The sequence below is a fragment of the Zosterops lateralis genome (assembly GCF_965231275.1).
Source record: "Zosterops lateralis genome assembly, chromosome: 12".
Taxonomy (NCBI): Eukaryota; Metazoa; Chordata; class Aves; order Passeriformes; family Zosteropidae; genus Zosterops; species Zosterops lateralis.
In genome coordinates, this window is record NC_139772.1 from 14349184 (window position 1) to 14366378 (window position 17195).

The following is a 17195-nucleotide window of genomic DNA, read 5'->3' on the forward strand; positions in this document are numbered from 1 at the left end:
CCATTTGGTGCCAGCACAGCTGCAGGCTTGGAAAGACTGGCTGTAAGGCTGTGGCATCCCAAACCACCCCGGCCCTGGGTTTTCACCCACCACCGCCCCACACCAGAAGCCTTCCCTCTTCCCAAATCCAGCACAGGGATGGAGGCTGCCTGCAGCCCTGGGGCGGCAGGAAAATGGGTGAGCAGGGCTTTGTCTTGGCATCGGGCAGACGAGTTTGGGTGGAGAAGAGGATGGGAAGTGAGTAAGTGAACTGATACTCGGCTTTCCTCCCGCTCTCACTGAGGAAGGCAGGCGCCGAGCAGAGCTTCCCAAGGTGACCAGTCACTTTCGGAGTTGGAGCAATCCAGCCTGTGGAAATAAATAGCCAAGACAAATTGCAGAGACTAAATCCATCAGCTGGGGGCAGCAAGTCGGTCCTGAGCCCGTAGAGCATCCGCATAAACCCGACTTCGCTTGGAAACCTTCCCGGGGTTTTGCCTCTCCTGATGCCTGAGGTTTTGGTGCTGGACATCCCACTCTGCCTGCTGGAATACAGACCAGCATTGCAGCACGGCAGATGTGCCTGTGGTGACATCAGGGTCCCCACTGCCCCCATGCCTGTACCTCCAGGGTGAGGCAGGGAGGTGCCAGCGGCCGGTGCTGCCCGTTTCTGGCCCGGTGGAGGGGACCGAGTGTCACCGGACACGCTGCCCATCTCTGCCGAGTGACGTTTCCCTTTCTGGCTCCTTCCCGCCCCTGGCCAGCGAAGGGAAAGCCTCTGGCTGTTGTTCTTTGTTCGGCGCACAAAGAGCCGCCGCGTTCCCGTCAGTGCCGCACCCCGGACAAAGGCCCGGGCTCTGTGTCCCCTCCCCGCAGCCGCCGGGCCCCGCGGTGCCCCCGGCTCGCATCTCTCCTCGTGGGGATGAGCTGTGCATGGCTCACCGCCCCGGCCCTGACTTCAGCTATTCACGGAGAGGCCCGCGGGTTTGGGGAGGTGCCAAGTGCCCGCTTATCCCCCATGAGCCCCATCGTGGGAGAGGCACACCCCAGCACTTTCCGTGCCCCTTCTCCGCATCTCCAGATTGGGGTTTGCGGTGTGAGTCACCCTGGCTGCCGATGCCTGCGTACATCCACCTCGTTCCGGTATCCGGTGGCCCTTGGAAAACAATCACTCGGTGGTTGTCTCCTGGCAGGGAACAGAGCACCCCTGGGGGGTCCCCGGGAGCTGAGCCTTTGGGGACTGCTGGGACATGCTGGTTCTTGGGTAGCTGAGCCCACTGCGGGAGCCCAGGGCTCACCCTTTCCCCACCCTGCCACACCAGGAGCAGGTTGAAGCACTCCCCGAGGGATCACAGGCTGGGATCGAGCCTCCCACCCCCCAGAGCCATCTACGGCCGGCTCCATCCAGCACTTGGCAGCACGGGCAGGAGAGGGCCCAGCCTCTATAACCTTCTCAAGGAGAAATGGGGCCATTTACCTTTCTGTGCACCTTACCTGGCAGGAGGCCAGGGCCAGGCTGCTGGAGGGGTTTGCCATCCTTTTCTCCCCAGGAGAGAAAGTTGGTGGCACCAGGGCGCCTTCAGAGCCAGGCTTGGCTCCAGGAGCAAAGCTGTGGAATTGTAGCAAACGGTCCAGATTTTGGGGAAACAAACAGCCAGGAAAGACACTAAATCTACTTGTGAAATGGAAGGTTTGGAGAAGACCTTGGCTCCAATTTGGGATCTGCCTTTGGGACTTGTCTGCTGGGGAGCTGATGAGCACAGATACTAGATTACCCAGTTATCCCATGGGAGCATCCTCACCTGGTGCTTGTGCAGGTACCCGCAGGGACCAATTTTCCCCCAGACTTCCCCGACACCACCGGGGGTTTATTTGCAAAGCCGAGCCTAAACAAATAATCCGTGTTTGTTGCTGTGTCTACGGGTTCGGGTTTTACTGCCTTGGCACCTGTTGAGTCGCTGTTATCGTGGAAGGAGAGATCCCGACGTGGGGTGGGGCGGACCCACCTCCCCACCGGATGTTTTTCCAGGAGGAAGGCTGAGGGAGGTGGAGCAGCAGCCATGGGGGAGCACCTGCACCCTCAGCCGCTCGAAGGCACCTGAGGCACTCCCCTAGGATCGCCACCCTCCGAGATTCCCAAGGCTGGCCTGGCATTGCTCACCACATTTGGATGAGAGATCTAGGGGCATCCCCTCCCACCAGCACCCATGTGCTTCCTCACCCTCATCCTCCTCCATCCACCGGAGCTTGGCTGAGCCCTGTGCATGGTGGCATTTTGCTGGGAGCACCCAAGAGGCTTTGAGGGGCTCTGGGCACCCTGGCACCGCTGGGCAGTGGGGCTGAAAGCACTGGGCAGTGGGGCTGGCACGGCTGGGCAGTGGGGCTGGCAGCACTCAGCAATGGGGCTGGCAGCACTGGGCAGTGGGGCTGGCAGCACTGGGCAATGGGGCTGGCAGCACTCAGCAATGGGGCTGGCAGCACTGGGCAATGGGGCTGGCAGCACTCGGCAATGGGGCTGGCACGGCTGGGCAGTGGGGCTGGCAGCACTCAGCAGTGGGGCTGGCACGGCTGGGCAGTGGGGCTGGCAGCACTCGGCAGTGGGGCTGGCACGGCTGGGCAGTGGGGCTGGCAGCACTGGGCAATGGGGCTGGCAGCACTGGGCAATGGGGCTGGCAGCACTGGGCAATGGGGCTGGCACAACCCTCGGCTGCAGACGGCGCCAGGGCTCCCCTGCCCACACTTGTCTCACTTTTTTGGCAGCAGCCCGGTGCGACGTGCCCTCTCCTGCCGGAGTCTGCCCATCCCATCGCCACCCCGCCGTGATCTGCTGGCAATCTCCCCTCCTCCCTCCCGCCCGCCGCCGGAGCCTTGAGGAGCTTTTAGGAACATGTAGGGCTTTTAGAGGATTTTGGAGGTCTCACGGTTCCTTTGGAGCTTTTAGGGCTTTTAGGAAATTGAAGGGGTTTTAGGAACTTTAGGGCTTTTGGGGAACTTTTGGGCTTTGAGGAACTTTTAAGGGGTTTAGAAACTCTTAAAGGTTTTAGTAATTTTTAGGGCTTTTAGGAACTTAAAGGATATTCAGGAACTTTTAAGGCTTTACGGGGTTTTAGGGCATTTAGGATGTTGTAGGGATTTTGGGACATTTAGGGGCTTTAGGAGCTTTCAGGATCTTTTAGGACTTTCAGGAGCTTTAAGCATGTTTAGGAGCTTTAATGGATTTAGGAGCTCTTAGGACTCTTAAGAAGATGTAGGGCTTTCATAGGAATTCCCCACTTTGAGCAATAAACCCTTATCAGGCCGAGCCCAAGGGCAAATGTCCCTTGGAAGAGACAACACAAGGATTTCCTCCCTCTTCATGCTCAGGCAATGCTTCTTTGAAGGTCTGTCGACTTACAGATAACACCGACAACACCAGCAAGTGCAGGCGTTGACCTAAAAATAACTCCTGATAAGTCAAATGCGAACAAAAGGCTCTTTGTTCCACGAGCAGCAGCAAAAAGTCCTTTCTTCGCTGGTCCGGGGGGTCTGCACCTAAGTCCCCTCTCCGGGAGAGCCTAATCCTGGCTTTAGCAGCCTTATTCCCGTGAGGTGGATTTATGGAGTTTCCCGGAGGAGGCGGTCGGGATGACCCGCAGTGGGAGCCTTGGCTCTGCCGGCTGTGAGCGTGCGGTCCAGAGCCGGCCCCGCTCCCCGGGGCGTGGGGACGGCCGCACTTCAAAGGGGCTCTGTCAGCCACGGCCCGGCCGCTTTAGCCACGCTCCGGCCATGTGAGCTGCTTCCCGTGGGAGCCTTGTCCCGTGGCAGCCGGGGAACAAGGGGGGGCTTGGAGCTGGAAATGAAACCACCAGCGGGGTGATACAAACGGGATGTCCTCTGCTCCAGGGATCCCAAAGCGCCGTGGTACCTGTGGTGGCACAATCCTCAGGATCAAGGTCCATCACCGTCCCTGCTGGAGCGGGAAGTTGTTTCCACCCTTCCCCCTGCAGAAAGAAAAGTCTCATTCAAGCCATTGAAAAGATCTGCAAGAGCAACTATTTACCCAGGGCACTTCCCGGAGCCGTCCCCCCGCCCCGCTCCCTCCGCTCCCGCGTCTCGGCTTTCCCCGGCCCGGCTGTTTGCCGGGCGCACACAAAGGGCTGCTGAAGGCGCCGCTTGGCAGCAGCTTTACCTACCCAACAGCGCTGCCCCGACGCTGCCAGCCCCGGCTCCCACTGAGCGCCAGAGTGCCCATCTCCAGCCTTTGTGTGGGTGCTGAGGGCCCTGTGGTCGCATCCAGGCTCTACACCCCAAATCCCAGCCCACCTGCTCCAGGGGAGGGCTGTGTATCCTCTCCTGGGATCTGGGCTCCTTGCCCGGCTCCTTTCCTCCCTCACACCCTCCGGGGAGCGGGACAGGGGTCACCGGGACACTCCGTCCCGGCTGTTTTCCCATTAATTGTTATTTTTTAATCCCGTTGGCAGTCAGGCGTGCAGCCTCCTGGCTCCAGCTCCTCCGGGCCCGGCCCGCCGCTGGATGCCCGCCAGCCGCAGCTGAAGGGCGGCGGGACACGGCCCGCCTGTCCCCCGCCGGCTCCCCCAGCCCGGCTCATCGTGGTGCCGGTGCTGGCCGGGAGGGGAGACACAGCCCAATACTTTCAGCCCGGTGCTCCCGTCCCGGTGTTCCTATCCCGGCGCTCCCAGCCCGATATTCCCAGCCCGGCACTCCCAGCCCGGCGCTCCCAGCCCTTGCAGTACTCGCAGGCTGCGCGGGCCGGGCCGAGCCGGGCACAGGTGCCGTGACGGCCGGCGGTGACCCCGCAGATCTCGGGGGTCCCGGAGGGGTCGGTGCGGCGCGGACAGCCGCGGTCCCGCCCCGCTGTCACCGCCCGCCGGAGGGGCGGGCCGGGCCGGGCCGGGGCGGGCGCTGCTCTCCCGGCACCGCGCTGAGCCAGCCGGGCTGTGTGCGAGGTGCGGACTGACGGGCGTGCTGAGCCGAACCTGCCAGCAGTGCCAGCCTGGCCGAGCGGAGCCGTGCGGAGCCGGGCCGTGCCGGGCTGTGCCGAGCCGTGCCCGCCCCGAGCCCAGGTACCAGAGCAACCAGGAGCGGCTGAACCGGGGGCGGACGAGGGAGGACCGGGGTGCCCGGTGTCCGCCGTGGGGGTCCCAGAGGCCGCGCTGGGGGGCGTTTGCCCGGCACCGGAGCCGAGGGGATGCTGCGGCGCTGCGGGCGCGGGCAGAGCGCCGGGAGGGGGGTCAATAGGGTGGGCGTCAGCCGGGGCCGGGGCAGCCCAGCGGGGCGGGGGGCACCGGGACTCCGTGCGGATGGTGGGCAGTGCCCCAGCGTACTCGGGCAGGGAGCAGCCCGGATGGATGGAGCGGAGGGGTCTCCACAGGGGGCTGTGAGCGGCGCCCGCTCCGGTGGGCGCGGGGGCTCTGGGGTGGGTGTGATGCGTCCGGCCGGGCAGGGCCCGGGGACTCTGCTCGTGGCCACGGTGCCAGTTACCTGTGAAACCAACCCTCATCCCCGCTCCTCGGGGCTCGCACTCCCCTGCCCCGGAGCCGGGCTGGATTCCTGGGCCATGGAGCCACAGAGCCCTCTGAGTGCCCAGGGCCGGCTGTTGGGGCTGCCCCCAGCGGCAGAGCTGGGCTCCACCAAGTCCCGGCCGTCCGGCCGGTGTGGGGCCATTGCTTCTCGCTTTATGGGAACCGCCAGCACACCCCATTCCTCCCTCTCCCCCTCCCGGCGGAGGGTGCAGCATCCCGTGGGATGTCGGCATGTCTTGACAGGGTGATCTCCCTTCCCTAAAATGCCTTTTGGGGGGATTCCTCCTGCAACATCCCAGTTTACTGCTGCCAGTCCTGGCATGCCACTGTGGGATATGGGATGTAGGATGCTTGGGGTGGTCTCTACCCACTGTCTGTGCTGCGCCTCCAGAGAGACCAGCAAAACTCAGTGAGACCAGCTGGAGAATCGAAATGAAGTCTCCTGGAATAACCTCCTGGCAGCCAGTCCGAAAGGCTGTTGTGGAGGGAAGGCAGCCAAAGCCCATTTCATGGTCTGAGGGCTGCAGTAACCCCCCCTCCCCCGCCCCCCCCCCCAAGCTCCCCCACCAGCGGGCAGCCAGGAGTGTTTCAGAGATGGGGGTGGAGGCAAATCCTTTGAGCCTCTGCCTGCAGCCACAGTGGGGTTTGCCGTGTCCCTTGCTGGGTTCACAGCTCCCATGTGAATTAAGCCAAGGACTGAAAATGCTGCATAGTTGGTTGCAGTCCAGCTCTTAATCCTGCGGCCTGGGGGCTGCTATTCACAGAGTAACAGGTTTGCAAGCAACTGTGTGCTGCCTGAACGGGGATCCCTGGGATTGGCCATCCCTGCACCTTGCAGTGGCACCCGTGGGTGCAGGGTCAGAGCTGTGTGGTTTACAGACAGCAGGCTGGTCCCTCCCAGCGTGCCAATGTCTGCACGGGACCAGCTGGGCACAGCCTGCTGGCGCCTGCTTTTCACCAGCGCTTGGGCTCACCAGCTCCTTTCCCATCAGCTCATCCAGCAGCTGGGGTTTGGCAGGAAGCCGGGAGGCCCACGGTCTCTTACCTGGCTCCTTGGGTGCTGCAGACTTTGCTGCAGACTTTGCACTGGGCTCCAGCACCTTGCTTTCTGTGCCAAATACCTGGGAGCTGATTTGGGGTGGTCCTGAGCTACTTTGCACTGCATCTCCCTTCCCTGGCACCTGCAACACAGGCAGGTGATGAAGACCTTGCTCATGTGAAGGGGGATAAGGCCTGGGAGTGGACAGGGTGTTTTGGGAGCCATTTGAAATCCAAGGGAGTGGTTTGGAAGGAGGATGTGCAGGAGGAGAAATGGGGTTGCTCTCAAAGAAGACTGTGTGGTGGGAGTGCATGGCAGGGACAACTGTCTGTACCCCTATGGCAGAGATGGCCAGAGAGAGATGTCCTTGCACTGCTTTGTTACTGTGTCACGTCAGCCAGTGCAGGTGCACCTGGTCCTTTGCAGAGTGTGTGTGGCTGCTGCTGAAGCCACAAGTCTTTGCGTGCCACCAAGCCAGGTGCCGTGTTGCCCTGGCACTGGAGGAAATGCTGGGTTACTTCACTGTGATATTTCTATTTGTGGTGTTTTTTAGGAAATGGAAATTTTAAAAAAAAGTTTTGAATGTCAAGACTCCGCTCTAGGCAAATGCTCCGTCTCAGGAGCCCCAGGCACTGGCAGCTCCTGTGCCAGCCTCCCCTTGGTTCTCCCCATGCCTTTGTGGGAAGGGACGGCTGCCAGTGGCTGGCAAAGAACAGAACAGATCTGGCAGGGAGTTGTGCCGCTCCCGTGGGAATCACTCTCAGATCTAGTTTCATCCTGTTGGCAAGACTCATCTTAAAGGTGCTGGGTGTTCTGTGCAGTGCCACGGCCCGGGAAAAGCTGAAGCACCCTGTGGCACAGCTTGGCACTGCTGGGCTGCTGGCACAGTGCAGCTGCCCTCGACTCCTTGGGCATTAGCAAACGCTCCCAGTCGGCCCCGGCCGCCCACCGGTGCCGGGAATCACATGCCAATGCCATGAATAACGTGTGGCCGGCCCCTGCAGACACGCTCCACTGCACAAGGACAAGGGCACTTTGTGAAGCACTCAGATACTGACACTGGGGCATCCCTGTGCAGGGGGATCCCAATGGGGTCCTCTCATCCTTGGACAGCTCCAGGCCCAGGGCACATTGTCTTTGGTTCCTATGATGAAGGGCTGGTTGTGCAAAGCTGTTTTGCATCTCCAGGAGCCCGTTCTGGCTTGTCTCTCCGTGCCACAATTTCCTTATCAAGTTGCTGAGTCCCTGCATGAGTAACCCAGTGCAATGAGGAGCTTCAGAGTCATTAACATCTCGAGGAACAGAGCGTCACTTTCCTAACGGACCTGGAAGGAAAACAGATAAAAGCGTCTGGATCTCCCTGTTTCCGGTGTTTGTTTGAGTCATCAGAGCATCTTCTCTTCTCCTTGAGAAGTTTAAACGTCATATCCAAAAGCAACGTGCCACCTCCAAATGCTTAAATACCTGCTGCCAAGTCACCCAGAAAGCAGCAAGGTGGTAGTAAACACCGGGCTTTTTGTTTGTAGGGTTTTTAGTCATTCACCTAAGGTTTAGAGACTTCCATATAATGCTTTGTTTTTTCTTTCCAAGACCGTTATGTTAATGGTGATGGGGGAATGAGAACCAGTGCCTGGGAATAAACCTTCCTTTCTGCTGGTAAGGGAGCCTGCTCCAAGCTGTGCAGCCCTGGCAGAGTGTCTGCCCCCTCTTTGTACATAATCTGGTTGATTTTGAGGCAAAGCCAGGAATTTTTGCCCACTGCCATCCGGGTATGGGAAGATGACGAGGCAGGATTCAGCCCTGACGAGAACTCAGCACATCCGGCTACCTTTGCTGTGCTCATTGCCAGCCTGGATGGAAGCCGTGGTTTCTCACTGCAAAACCATTTTCAGGGGATTTTCTCTTGCTATTGTTCGGCTCAGGAAACGGCAATCAGAGTCAGGGTGAGCGGGACCATACAGGGCTCGGAGGGGAAATACCGGCTCCCCCACCCTCTTTCCCACAGGGATTTCTGGTCCCAGTTGAGTAACGGCTGAAAGGGGCTGATCCTCTCCTCCAACCATCCCAATATAACCTTAAAGATGTCAGCACAGTGGGATGGGCTGAAGCCTCGTTAGGATTCAGCATTCCCCATCTAGAGGCGATGCTTTATTGGCGTGCCAGCTCTGTGCTGCCTCAACGTGGTTGGCATGCGTGTGAAACTCCATTGCTTTTAAGAGATCCAGGTGTTTCCCATCACCACCAGCATTTTGCCACCCCAGGCCGTGGTTTTTGGATATATATGCATGATTCCTAAGTGTGTGGCAAAGCACTGTGATGCTAGACCCACCCAATTCCATTTACTCCTGCCAAGTCATGCCTGTGTCATACCCTCCCGGCTCACACTGGAAGACCTCGTTGGTGTCGCTTAGTTACAGCCACGGCAGCAGGTTAATTAACAACCCGAAGACCCCACCTGCTGATGATAAATTGCTGCAAGAAAGAGATGGGAAACAATGGGGAATGGGCTGTTCACCGGTGCAGGATCTGTGCTGGTTAGAGAAACTTCCAGACAAAGCCTGTGCTGGTGGATGAAATTTGCTAATGAGTTTTTAAGTATCTGATGGCCCTTGAGCATCTGGGAGAGCTGGTAAGCCTTTGCAGGTGATGCTGGTTGGTGCCCCGGCACCTCCTCACAGCAAACAAACCAGGACTGGACAGCTTGGTGGGTTTCGAGGGGGTGTTTGAGAGCAGTGCAGGAGTGGAGTGAAGCAGTGGAAAACGGTGCTGGCTTCACTTGGGCATTGACAAGTGTTGGGCTGGGCCAGCTTCTCCGGCAGCCCCCACCAACACTGTCCCACCCTTGGGGGGCTTCTGCTGGTTTCCAGACCCTGTCAGGGTGTGTCACATGGTTGAAGTGACAGGGTGAGAAAGAGATGACACTTGGTGCATGCCAGCAGAGCAGAAGATGCAATTTGTGGCCTGGGGCAGGCAGAGAGCACAACGAAAAGGGCTGTATGTGTGAAGGCCGTGGCTGGGTGAGTGCAGAGATGTGGCAGCACTTGAGAGTGCTCAGTGCTGGCCTGGGTGTAGGTCACAGAAGCCCTATCCTCGTGCAAAGATAAAGAAAAGAGTGGTGGAACGGAATGATAGATGAAAAGATGGGCAAAGGGGCTGTGCAGGATGTGGCCCAGCCGGTCGTGAGCAGCAGGTTTGGGCAGCCATGGTTGCTGTGCTGGCATCGCCAGATGTGCCTGGGAGAGCCCGTTTCTGCAGGCTGAAATGATGGAGTGGTTTGCAATGTGCCCAGCTCCTCAGCTAATCTGCAGGAGTTGAAATCATCCAAGAAAATAATTTTAGGGCTGGGGAACTAGGAAACCACAGTTTCCTTCTGTTCGTATCATTTATGATAAGAAGTCAGGGTGTTAACTAACTGAGAGCTGAGAGCGGAAGAGGGGACCCCTCCTATGTGAATTCTTTGCTGACTGGAGCCTGTGCTGGAGTGGTGGGGCACCCTCTCCACGATAAGAGCTCAGGGGTTTCTAGCCTCTGCCATCCTTCCAGCCCACAGCCAGCTTGGATGCCCAGTGGTCCTGGGTCCTCCTGGAGACAGGCAACTGGGAGCTGGCTGTGACACCAGTTGGTGTCCCACCTGCACAACCTTTGCTCTCCATCCCTGCCCTCATGGCATGGGGGAAACTTAAATACTCATGTGGCCCCTTCCCTTTGTACTCTTTCAGGCTCTGCTGCCTTCTTGAAGGCCAAGCCAAAGTAGAGAGCAGCCCAGGATGAAGGTCCTCTTCCTGCTCCTTCTCTCCCCCCTCCAAGGTAGGCTGTCCTGCTTTGGGATGGTGAGCTGGGTTTGGGCTGCTGGAAGTTACTGGCAGCCCCAAAACATTGGTTGGGGGACACCATGAGATGTGAGCAACCAAGGGTTCCACAGAAGTAAAACATCTCATAGGATGATGGGCCTCTGGTGGATCTCTTGGGCAGAATGTGTCCTTTCCAGGGAAAGGAGATGGTCTCCATCCATCTCTTCTGGGAAAGGTCCTCTTTCAGTGTCTGCTGATGTGGGTGGTGGCAGATGGGAGAGGGTGTCCCTGAAAGACAGGAGCTCCTCTTGCCTGAGGGGCCCTGGTAGATCCTTGCAGCATGGCTGTGACACTGGGGACGTGGCTGGTGTCCCACAGCCCGTAGGACAGGTTTGGGATAACTGGGGTGGAGAGTGCCACGTGTGACAGCTGCTGCAGGGCTGCAGCGTGTGCCGGGGCTGGCTGTCCCTGCGCTGATCCGCTGTCTCCGTGTGCCTGTACAATGCAGGGATGGGAGCCAGTGGCCACAGGGAGGAGGATTTCCGCTTCTGTGGGGACCGAAACCAGACCCAGGAGAGCTCTGCCATCTACCAGCACAACCCTGCCAACATCTCCATCAAGAACACGGCCCAGGCGCTGATAATAAAAAGTCCCTTTTTGCCAAAGAACTCTTCCTACGAGTACAGCCTGGCCCCCGCCTTGGGCAGGTACCGCTTCTGCATCGACTGGTTTGAGTCCAACAGGACCCTGTGGCTGGTGTATGGGAAGAAGAGCATCCTCCTGGGTAGGGACCCAGCCAGCAGAATCCCCTGGGGACAGGAGAGTCAGAAGACTGAAGGAACTGGAGCCTACATCTTCAATGTGTCCTATATCATAAAGGGCGGGAAGAACACCTCCATGGATGCTAAAGCTGAATACTCCTTCCATGGTAAATGCAATTTAGTGTTATTTTAAGGAAATTAAAGGGTTGTTTTATTCCCCCAGCCTGTTCCCTAGTCATCATCAGAGCTAGTTTTTTCCCAGTGTATAGTTTAGCCTGGTGATATGAAGATAGCTGAAGGGTGATTGAAGGGGATGTAGTTGTCTTGAAGCAGCCCAAAGACAGGCCTAGTGCCCAGCATCCATAAAGGTGGAGATTTTGAAAATGCTGCCTAAAATCCCAGAAAACTGAGGTCATTGCAGTGGTTTCTCAGGGTCCAGTCTCCCCCATGAGGTCCCCATGGCCTCAGTGGGAGCTGAGCTCTGGGTGGCAGGAAAGCCCTGTGTGTTGGGGTCGCTATCAGCTTTCCCCCCACCAGAGAGCAGAAAGCAGAGGGCTTCAAGGTGGAGCCTAACTGCTCTGCCAGTTAGTTTGAGGAATGGGGAAGCCAATTCTGCCCATGCATTTCATGGCATTTCCTTTCCACCAGCCCCTCCAGGGAGCATTCCTGTCTGGAAGCAGGATGTGAAGGAAAAGCTCACTGCTTTGGACAACCTCATTGCCCAGCCCCTGGCACCCGCCACAGGATCCATGGAGCAGCAGAGGCTCCGGCGGTGAGTTCCCAGCTCACCCCATTCCTGCTGCTGTCAATGCATGCCCACTGCACCCTGCTCACTGTGCCCCTTCACCAACAGCCAACTTGGGGAGCTGGAGGAGATGCTGGCCAAGGTGGAGCTGGAAGGGCAGAACCAGACCTTTGGGGAGGCCACTGTGCACGCGACTGTCCTGAGGGTCCAACCCAGTCAGACTCCTCAGCACCTGACATTTGCTTCCCAGAGAGAGGTGGGTCCTGGAAAGTCTGCCCTAGTGCTCTTGGCCCATCATGCCCTCTCTCAACCTCTTTCCTGATGAGTCTTTCTTTGCAGCAGAGTGGAGAGGTCCAGAGATTCACAGTGGATCTGCCAAGCAGCCTGTTCATGATGGTGAAGGAGAAGGAGGAGGTGGTGGAGCACAGGGTGCTCCTCATGGACATCAACAGGCAGACCATGTTCCAGGTAATGCCCACGTAAATGGCATGGTGGGGTGTCCCATGGTACTGGGCTGCAGGGATGCCACCAGCCCAGGGTGCTGGTGCTCAGTGGGAGAAGATGCTTCAAAGATGAGCTAAAATCTTGATGGGTAAAGTCATGGGACCTTCTTCTCGGGCACTCTCCTCTGCTTCACACCTGGTAGCTCTCCTTTCCCACACTGCCACTACCTCTTCTTCTTCAAAAGGATGAAAACAGCAGCCACGTCCTGGGTGACAAGGTAGTCAGCATCTCCCTGGTGGACACAGTGGTGGCCAACCTCTCCGACCCAGTGGTCCTCACTTTCTTCCACGAGCAGCTGCCGGTAGGTGGGGAAACAGCCTGACAGAACCTGATCCCACCAGGAATGGATGGGAAAGGAGGGCTCAGGCCTTGCCAGTTTAGGGTGTGGACCCAATCCAGCAGGTCCATGGCCTGCCTGTGCAGGGTCTGCTGTGTCTTCTGGGGCTGTACCACGATCATGGCTTCACTCTGTGCACTGGTGGTGGCACTGCCTTCCCCTGTCCAGGAGATGCCTCATGGCAGATGTGTCACATCCAGCACTGTCTCCAGGGCTGGGGTACACTCTGTGTTAGCAAACCCTTGGCTCATTCATGGTCCTGTCAGGTGCCTGCTCAAAGATGAACACTTTGTTTGGAAAAGAGGATCTGAAAGGAGGTATCTGCTCCATCAGTTGTTAACAGAGAGGTCTCTGCCTGGAGCCCACTCCCATCATAGAGGGAGTCTGGTTTATCCAAGTTGTAGTTTGTCTCCTGAGACCATCTTGTCTCCTGCCCCATGTTGTCCCCTATCAGAAGTGCTGGGCAGGCAACAAACCCACAGCTCCATCCTGACGAGGGCCTGTGGTTTTGTCATTGCAGAGGAACATAACCCCACTGTGCGTCTTCTGGCAGGAGCACACCTCTGGTGAGTGCCCCTGCCCTTGGGTGTGAAGTCGGGCCCTTTTTCCAAGGTACCACAGCCCCACCAGCAGGGTGAAGGTTGCTCTGCACCTCCTTCCTCGCCCCACCTCCATAAGCCATTCCCCCAGGGCTGATGTCAGTTTTTTCCCTCCACAGCTAACCTAAGAGCTTTCTCCTTCCCTGGGCATGGGTTCTGGTGCTGAGGAGGCTATTTGAGTGTGTGTGCTTGGCCTGGGACAAGCTGGGACACCCCCTCCATCTTGTTCTCCCTCTTTCCATGGACACCTTGCCCTGAAGATCCTTTAGCCCATGGCAGATGTTCCTGTTGCTCACCAGACACTCTCTCTTTCTCTTGCACAGCCAGTTCTGGGAGCTGGGACAGCTATGGGTGTACAACAGTGACAGGGAGCAGCCAGACAGAGTGCAAGTGCAACCACCTCACCTACTTTGCTGTGCTCATGGTGGGTAGCACCTTCCTTCAGATCCCTCACATTATTCCCAGTGGTGTTCTTCCTCACCATCTCTCATTCCTCCTCTTCCTCAGGTATCCTCTCCAGAGATCACCTCTGTGCACAGGAATTACCTGAGTATCATAAGTTACACTGGCTGCCTGATCTCAGCTTTGGCATCCATCTGCACCATTTTCTTCCTCTACTTCAGGTACAGTCTGGTGGTTCACCTCACGCTCCTTGTCTGTGTCCTGTCCCTGGCCATGAACACCAGAGTGGGCACAAGCCCTCCAAGCAGTTGGTGGCCTGGATAGAAGCATCATGAAGGAGCCTTGTTTGAGGAAAGCAGAGTTGTTCTTTCCAGGATGCACCCTCTTGGTCAGGTCTCCTGCAGGGTGCTAAGAAACACCAGCTCTTTACAATGATTTTGGAAAATCTTGGATGCAGCAAGGAGAAATCTGCAAAGATCTTTTCAAGGACCTGGAGGAGAACATGAGTGTCTTCTCCTGAGTCATGTCACTGATCCTAAGTGGATGATTCAGACCTGAAATAATTGAATCATAAAAATATAGAATGGTTTGGGTTGGAAGGGACTGAAAGATCATTCATTTCCAACCTCCCTGCCATGGGCAGCTTCCCCTACACCAGATTGCTCAGAACTCCATCCAACCTGGCCTTGAACCATTCCGGGGATGGGGCATCCACAGCTTCTCTTGGCAACCTGTGCCAGGGCCTTGCCACTCTCACAGAGAATTTCTTCTGTATATCTAATCCAAACCTTCCCTCAGATTGAAGCCATTCCCCCTTGTCCTGCCACTCCAAGCCCTTGTTAAAAGTCCCATTCCAGCTCTCTTTAGGCACTGGAAGGTGCTTTAAGCTCTCAGTGGAGCCTTCTCCAGGCTGCACAAACCCAACTCACTTATCCTGTCTCCGCAGGAAAAGTGCTTCAGCCCTCTGAGCATCTTCAATGCAGGTTCAGCTGCAGGGGGCTGGATTTGCATGTGGGATAGATGGTCCCATCTGTGGGGCTGGTCTCTCAGTCCCTGGCACTACCAAAGAGCGTCCTTGCTCTTCAAGTTGCCCCATGCAGGGCTGTGGGGTGTTGTGGGCACCATTGGTGCTGGCCAGGCATGGTGGTGAGTTCTACTCCCTTTGATTCTCCAGAAGCAAACAGCGAGACCAGATCACGAGCATGCGCATCCACATGAACCTGCTGGTTGCCATCTTCCTCCTGGACGTCTCCTTCCTCATCTCCGAGCACTTGGCTGCCAGCAGCAGCGAGGCCATCTGCAGAGCTGGGGGGCTGATTCTGCACTTTTCACTCCTGAGCTGCCTCACCTGGATGGGCATTGAGGGCTACAACCTCTACCGGCTTGTGATCGAAGTCTTCAACGCCTACCACGACCACTTCCTCCTCAAGCTCCACCTGGCTGGCTGGGGTGAGCACGGGGCAGGCAGAGACACCCTGAGGGCATGGGGTGGAGGGGCACCTGGGTAGGTCTTTCCCACTGGATACCAGGCCTGGATGGGAATGGAGACATAGTGAGGGAACAGCTGTCTGTCAAGAGCCTTGTTGGAGAAGGAGATTTGAAGGCTGAGAGCAGAGACTGGTGCTAAAGCAAGGGTGGGCCATCCTGGGGGATCACTCAGCAATGGAGACCTGTGACAGCCACCACTTGGGATCTTTAAATAGTAATAGGATCCTTTCTTTCTGAAAAAAACATCCAGGACAGCCCAGAGAGATGGGCTGGATGCAGGGAGCACCTGTGCTTCTCTGCCATGCTCTGGGCTGGAGGGCATGGCAGGAAGATCTTATGATCTTTTATGGCCAAAGCTCCACATCCCTGGGAGGTCCCCAGCTGGGGTCAGCACAGCACTGCTTCCTCTCAGGCTGGGGCTTATGCCAGGTGCTCTTGTTGTGTGTCCATCCTTGGTTTCCCTGCGGGAGGGAGGAGGTTGGCTTGTGCTCTATGCAGGGAGAAAGGGGCAACAAGTCCTTCCAGAAGGTCCAAAGGCCAGGGAGTAGGGCAGCCACTTCACTCTGCTCTTTCCACCCAGGATTGCCCTTCTTCTGCGTGATGATGATCTTACTGGCCAGCTGGACCAACTACGGCCCCTTCTCCATTCCCATCTATGAATCTGTGGATGGCAGATCCACCCACGCAACCATGTAAGACATGGGAGATGGGTTGTAGGTAAAGTCAGCTGGCTAAAGCTTGACCATGGCCTGGGGCTTTTCTTGGGTTTTGTGCCAGGGGGATCCCCCTTCCCTGGGTGCTGGGCTGGCACCACACTTCTGTGCTCTCCCAGCCCTTCCTCCTGACCCTGTGGGAGGACACAGTGTAACCCTCTGCCCTTTCTCCTCCCTCCAGATGCTGGATCACAAACCCCCTGATCCATAACACAGTGAACCTGGCTTTCTTCAGCGTGGTGTTCCTCTTTAACTCAGTCATGCTGGGGGCCATGGTACGGGAGATCCTCCGGCAGAACAAAAAAGGTCACAAGCTCAAGCACGCCCTGGCCCTCTTTGGGCTGAGCATCCTGCTGGGCATCCCCTGGGCACTGATCTTCTTCTCCTTCACCTCTGGTGTGTTCTGCCTTGTCTCCCTCTACATCTTCACCATCATCAACTCCCTCCAAGGTGAGCCTGTGACTCTGGGCTCCCCTAAAGGGCACCAGGATTTTCACGGGGTGTTGGCGGGGTGGTGATGGTGTGCAAGAGGGGCTCTGGCAGGCTGGGTGGCTGCTGTTTGTCCCTCAAGGGGGCTCACCCATGCTTCCTCTCCCCTCTGCCAGGTTTCCTCATCTTCCTCTGGTACTGGACCATGGTGCTGCAGGCAAGGAAGTCCCCTGACTCTCAGAGCAGCTCTGACAGTGCCAAGCTGCAGCCCAGCAGCAGCTGAGCCTCGTGGTGGCCATGCTGTGCCAGAGCTCCTCACGCCAAGGACAGCCACAAGAAGGACCACACATCTGCTTTGCTACTGCACTTGCCGCATAGCGCCACAAGGAGCCCAGGGACCCACAGTGGGGCTGGCGACCCTCCACCTCTGCTGGCCCCCTCCCCAATTTTCCCACTCACTTCATCCTGACTGGCTTGGCACCCTTGGGGAAGGAGGGAGGGAAGGATGCTTACTTGGGCAGTGGGGGCTGTAAAAAGTGGAAGGGGCAGGGACAGGGTCCCCAGTGCCTTTGGATGTCCCCTCCTACATCCTGAGGTCAGGGATGATGGGTGGGAAAAGCCCAATTTTCAGCCCTTGCTGGTGGTCACCATGATGGCCCTTCCCCAGGGAAGACAGAATGACTCCGCCCCCACCACACCTTCAGGCAGCTGAAATAGTCTATTTTTATTATTTTGTTAACTATCTATTTTTGGGTGATGTAACAGCTCAGTGAACGTGCCTACACACCAGACTTGCACCCATTAAAATTGTTCCTCTTGGACTGTGGCTCACTGGGGTCTCTGCTTGGTGCATTGGTGGGCTCTCTGATGGGATCCATCTCTCATC

General features: G+C 57.5%; 1 protein-coding gene across 3 annotated transcripts; it reads left to right on the forward strand.

Moving 5' to 3' along the window:
• The first annotated feature begins 4946 nt into the window (after positions 1 to 4946).
• Positions 4947 to 17135, forward strand: LOC310914259 (adhesion G-protein coupled receptor G1-like). Of its 3 annotated transcripts, none has more exons than XM_083870296.1 (14): positions 4947 to 5042; positions 10260 to 10347; positions 10840 to 11259; positions 11741 to 11864; positions 11946 to 12093; positions 12177 to 12305; positions 12526 to 12642; positions 13199 to 13244; positions 13601 to 13701; positions 13785 to 13900; positions 14854 to 15128; positions 15748 to 15859; positions 16062 to 16330; positions 16486 to 17135. In XM_083870296.1, the coding sequence occupies exons 2-14, from the start codon at positions 10308 to 10310 to the stop codon at positions 16590 to 16592; spliced, it is 2004 nt and encodes a 667-aa protein (XP_083726422.1). In that variant the 5' UTR covers positions 4947 to 5042; positions 10260 to 10307; the 3' UTR covers positions 16593 to 17135. The 3 variants fall into 3 exon arrangements, with proteins under 3 accessions (XP_083726422.1, XP_083726421.1, XP_083726423.1); XM_083870295.1 differs by lacking the exon at positions 4947 to 5042 and adding an exon at positions 9018 to 9169; XM_083870297.1 differs by lacking the exon at positions 4947 to 5042 and adding an exon at positions 9018 to 9169 and having other exon boundaries at positions 12180 to 12305.
• The last annotated feature ends 60 nt before the right edge of the window (positions 17136 to 17195 follow it).

Coding starts and splice junctions, on each gene's coding strand:
- LOC310914259 (XM_083870296.1), top strand. CDS start 10,308: ATGAAGGTCCTCTTCCTGCTCCTTCTCTCCCCCCTCCAAG. Junction 10,348..10,839: donor CCTTCTCTCCCCCCTCCAAG/GTAGGCTGTCCT, acceptor TGTACAATGCAG/GGATGGGAGCCAGTGGCCAC. Junction 11,260..11,740: donor AGCTGAATACTCCTTCCATG/GTAAATGCAATT, acceptor CCTTTCCACCAG/CCCCTCCAGGGAGCATTCCT.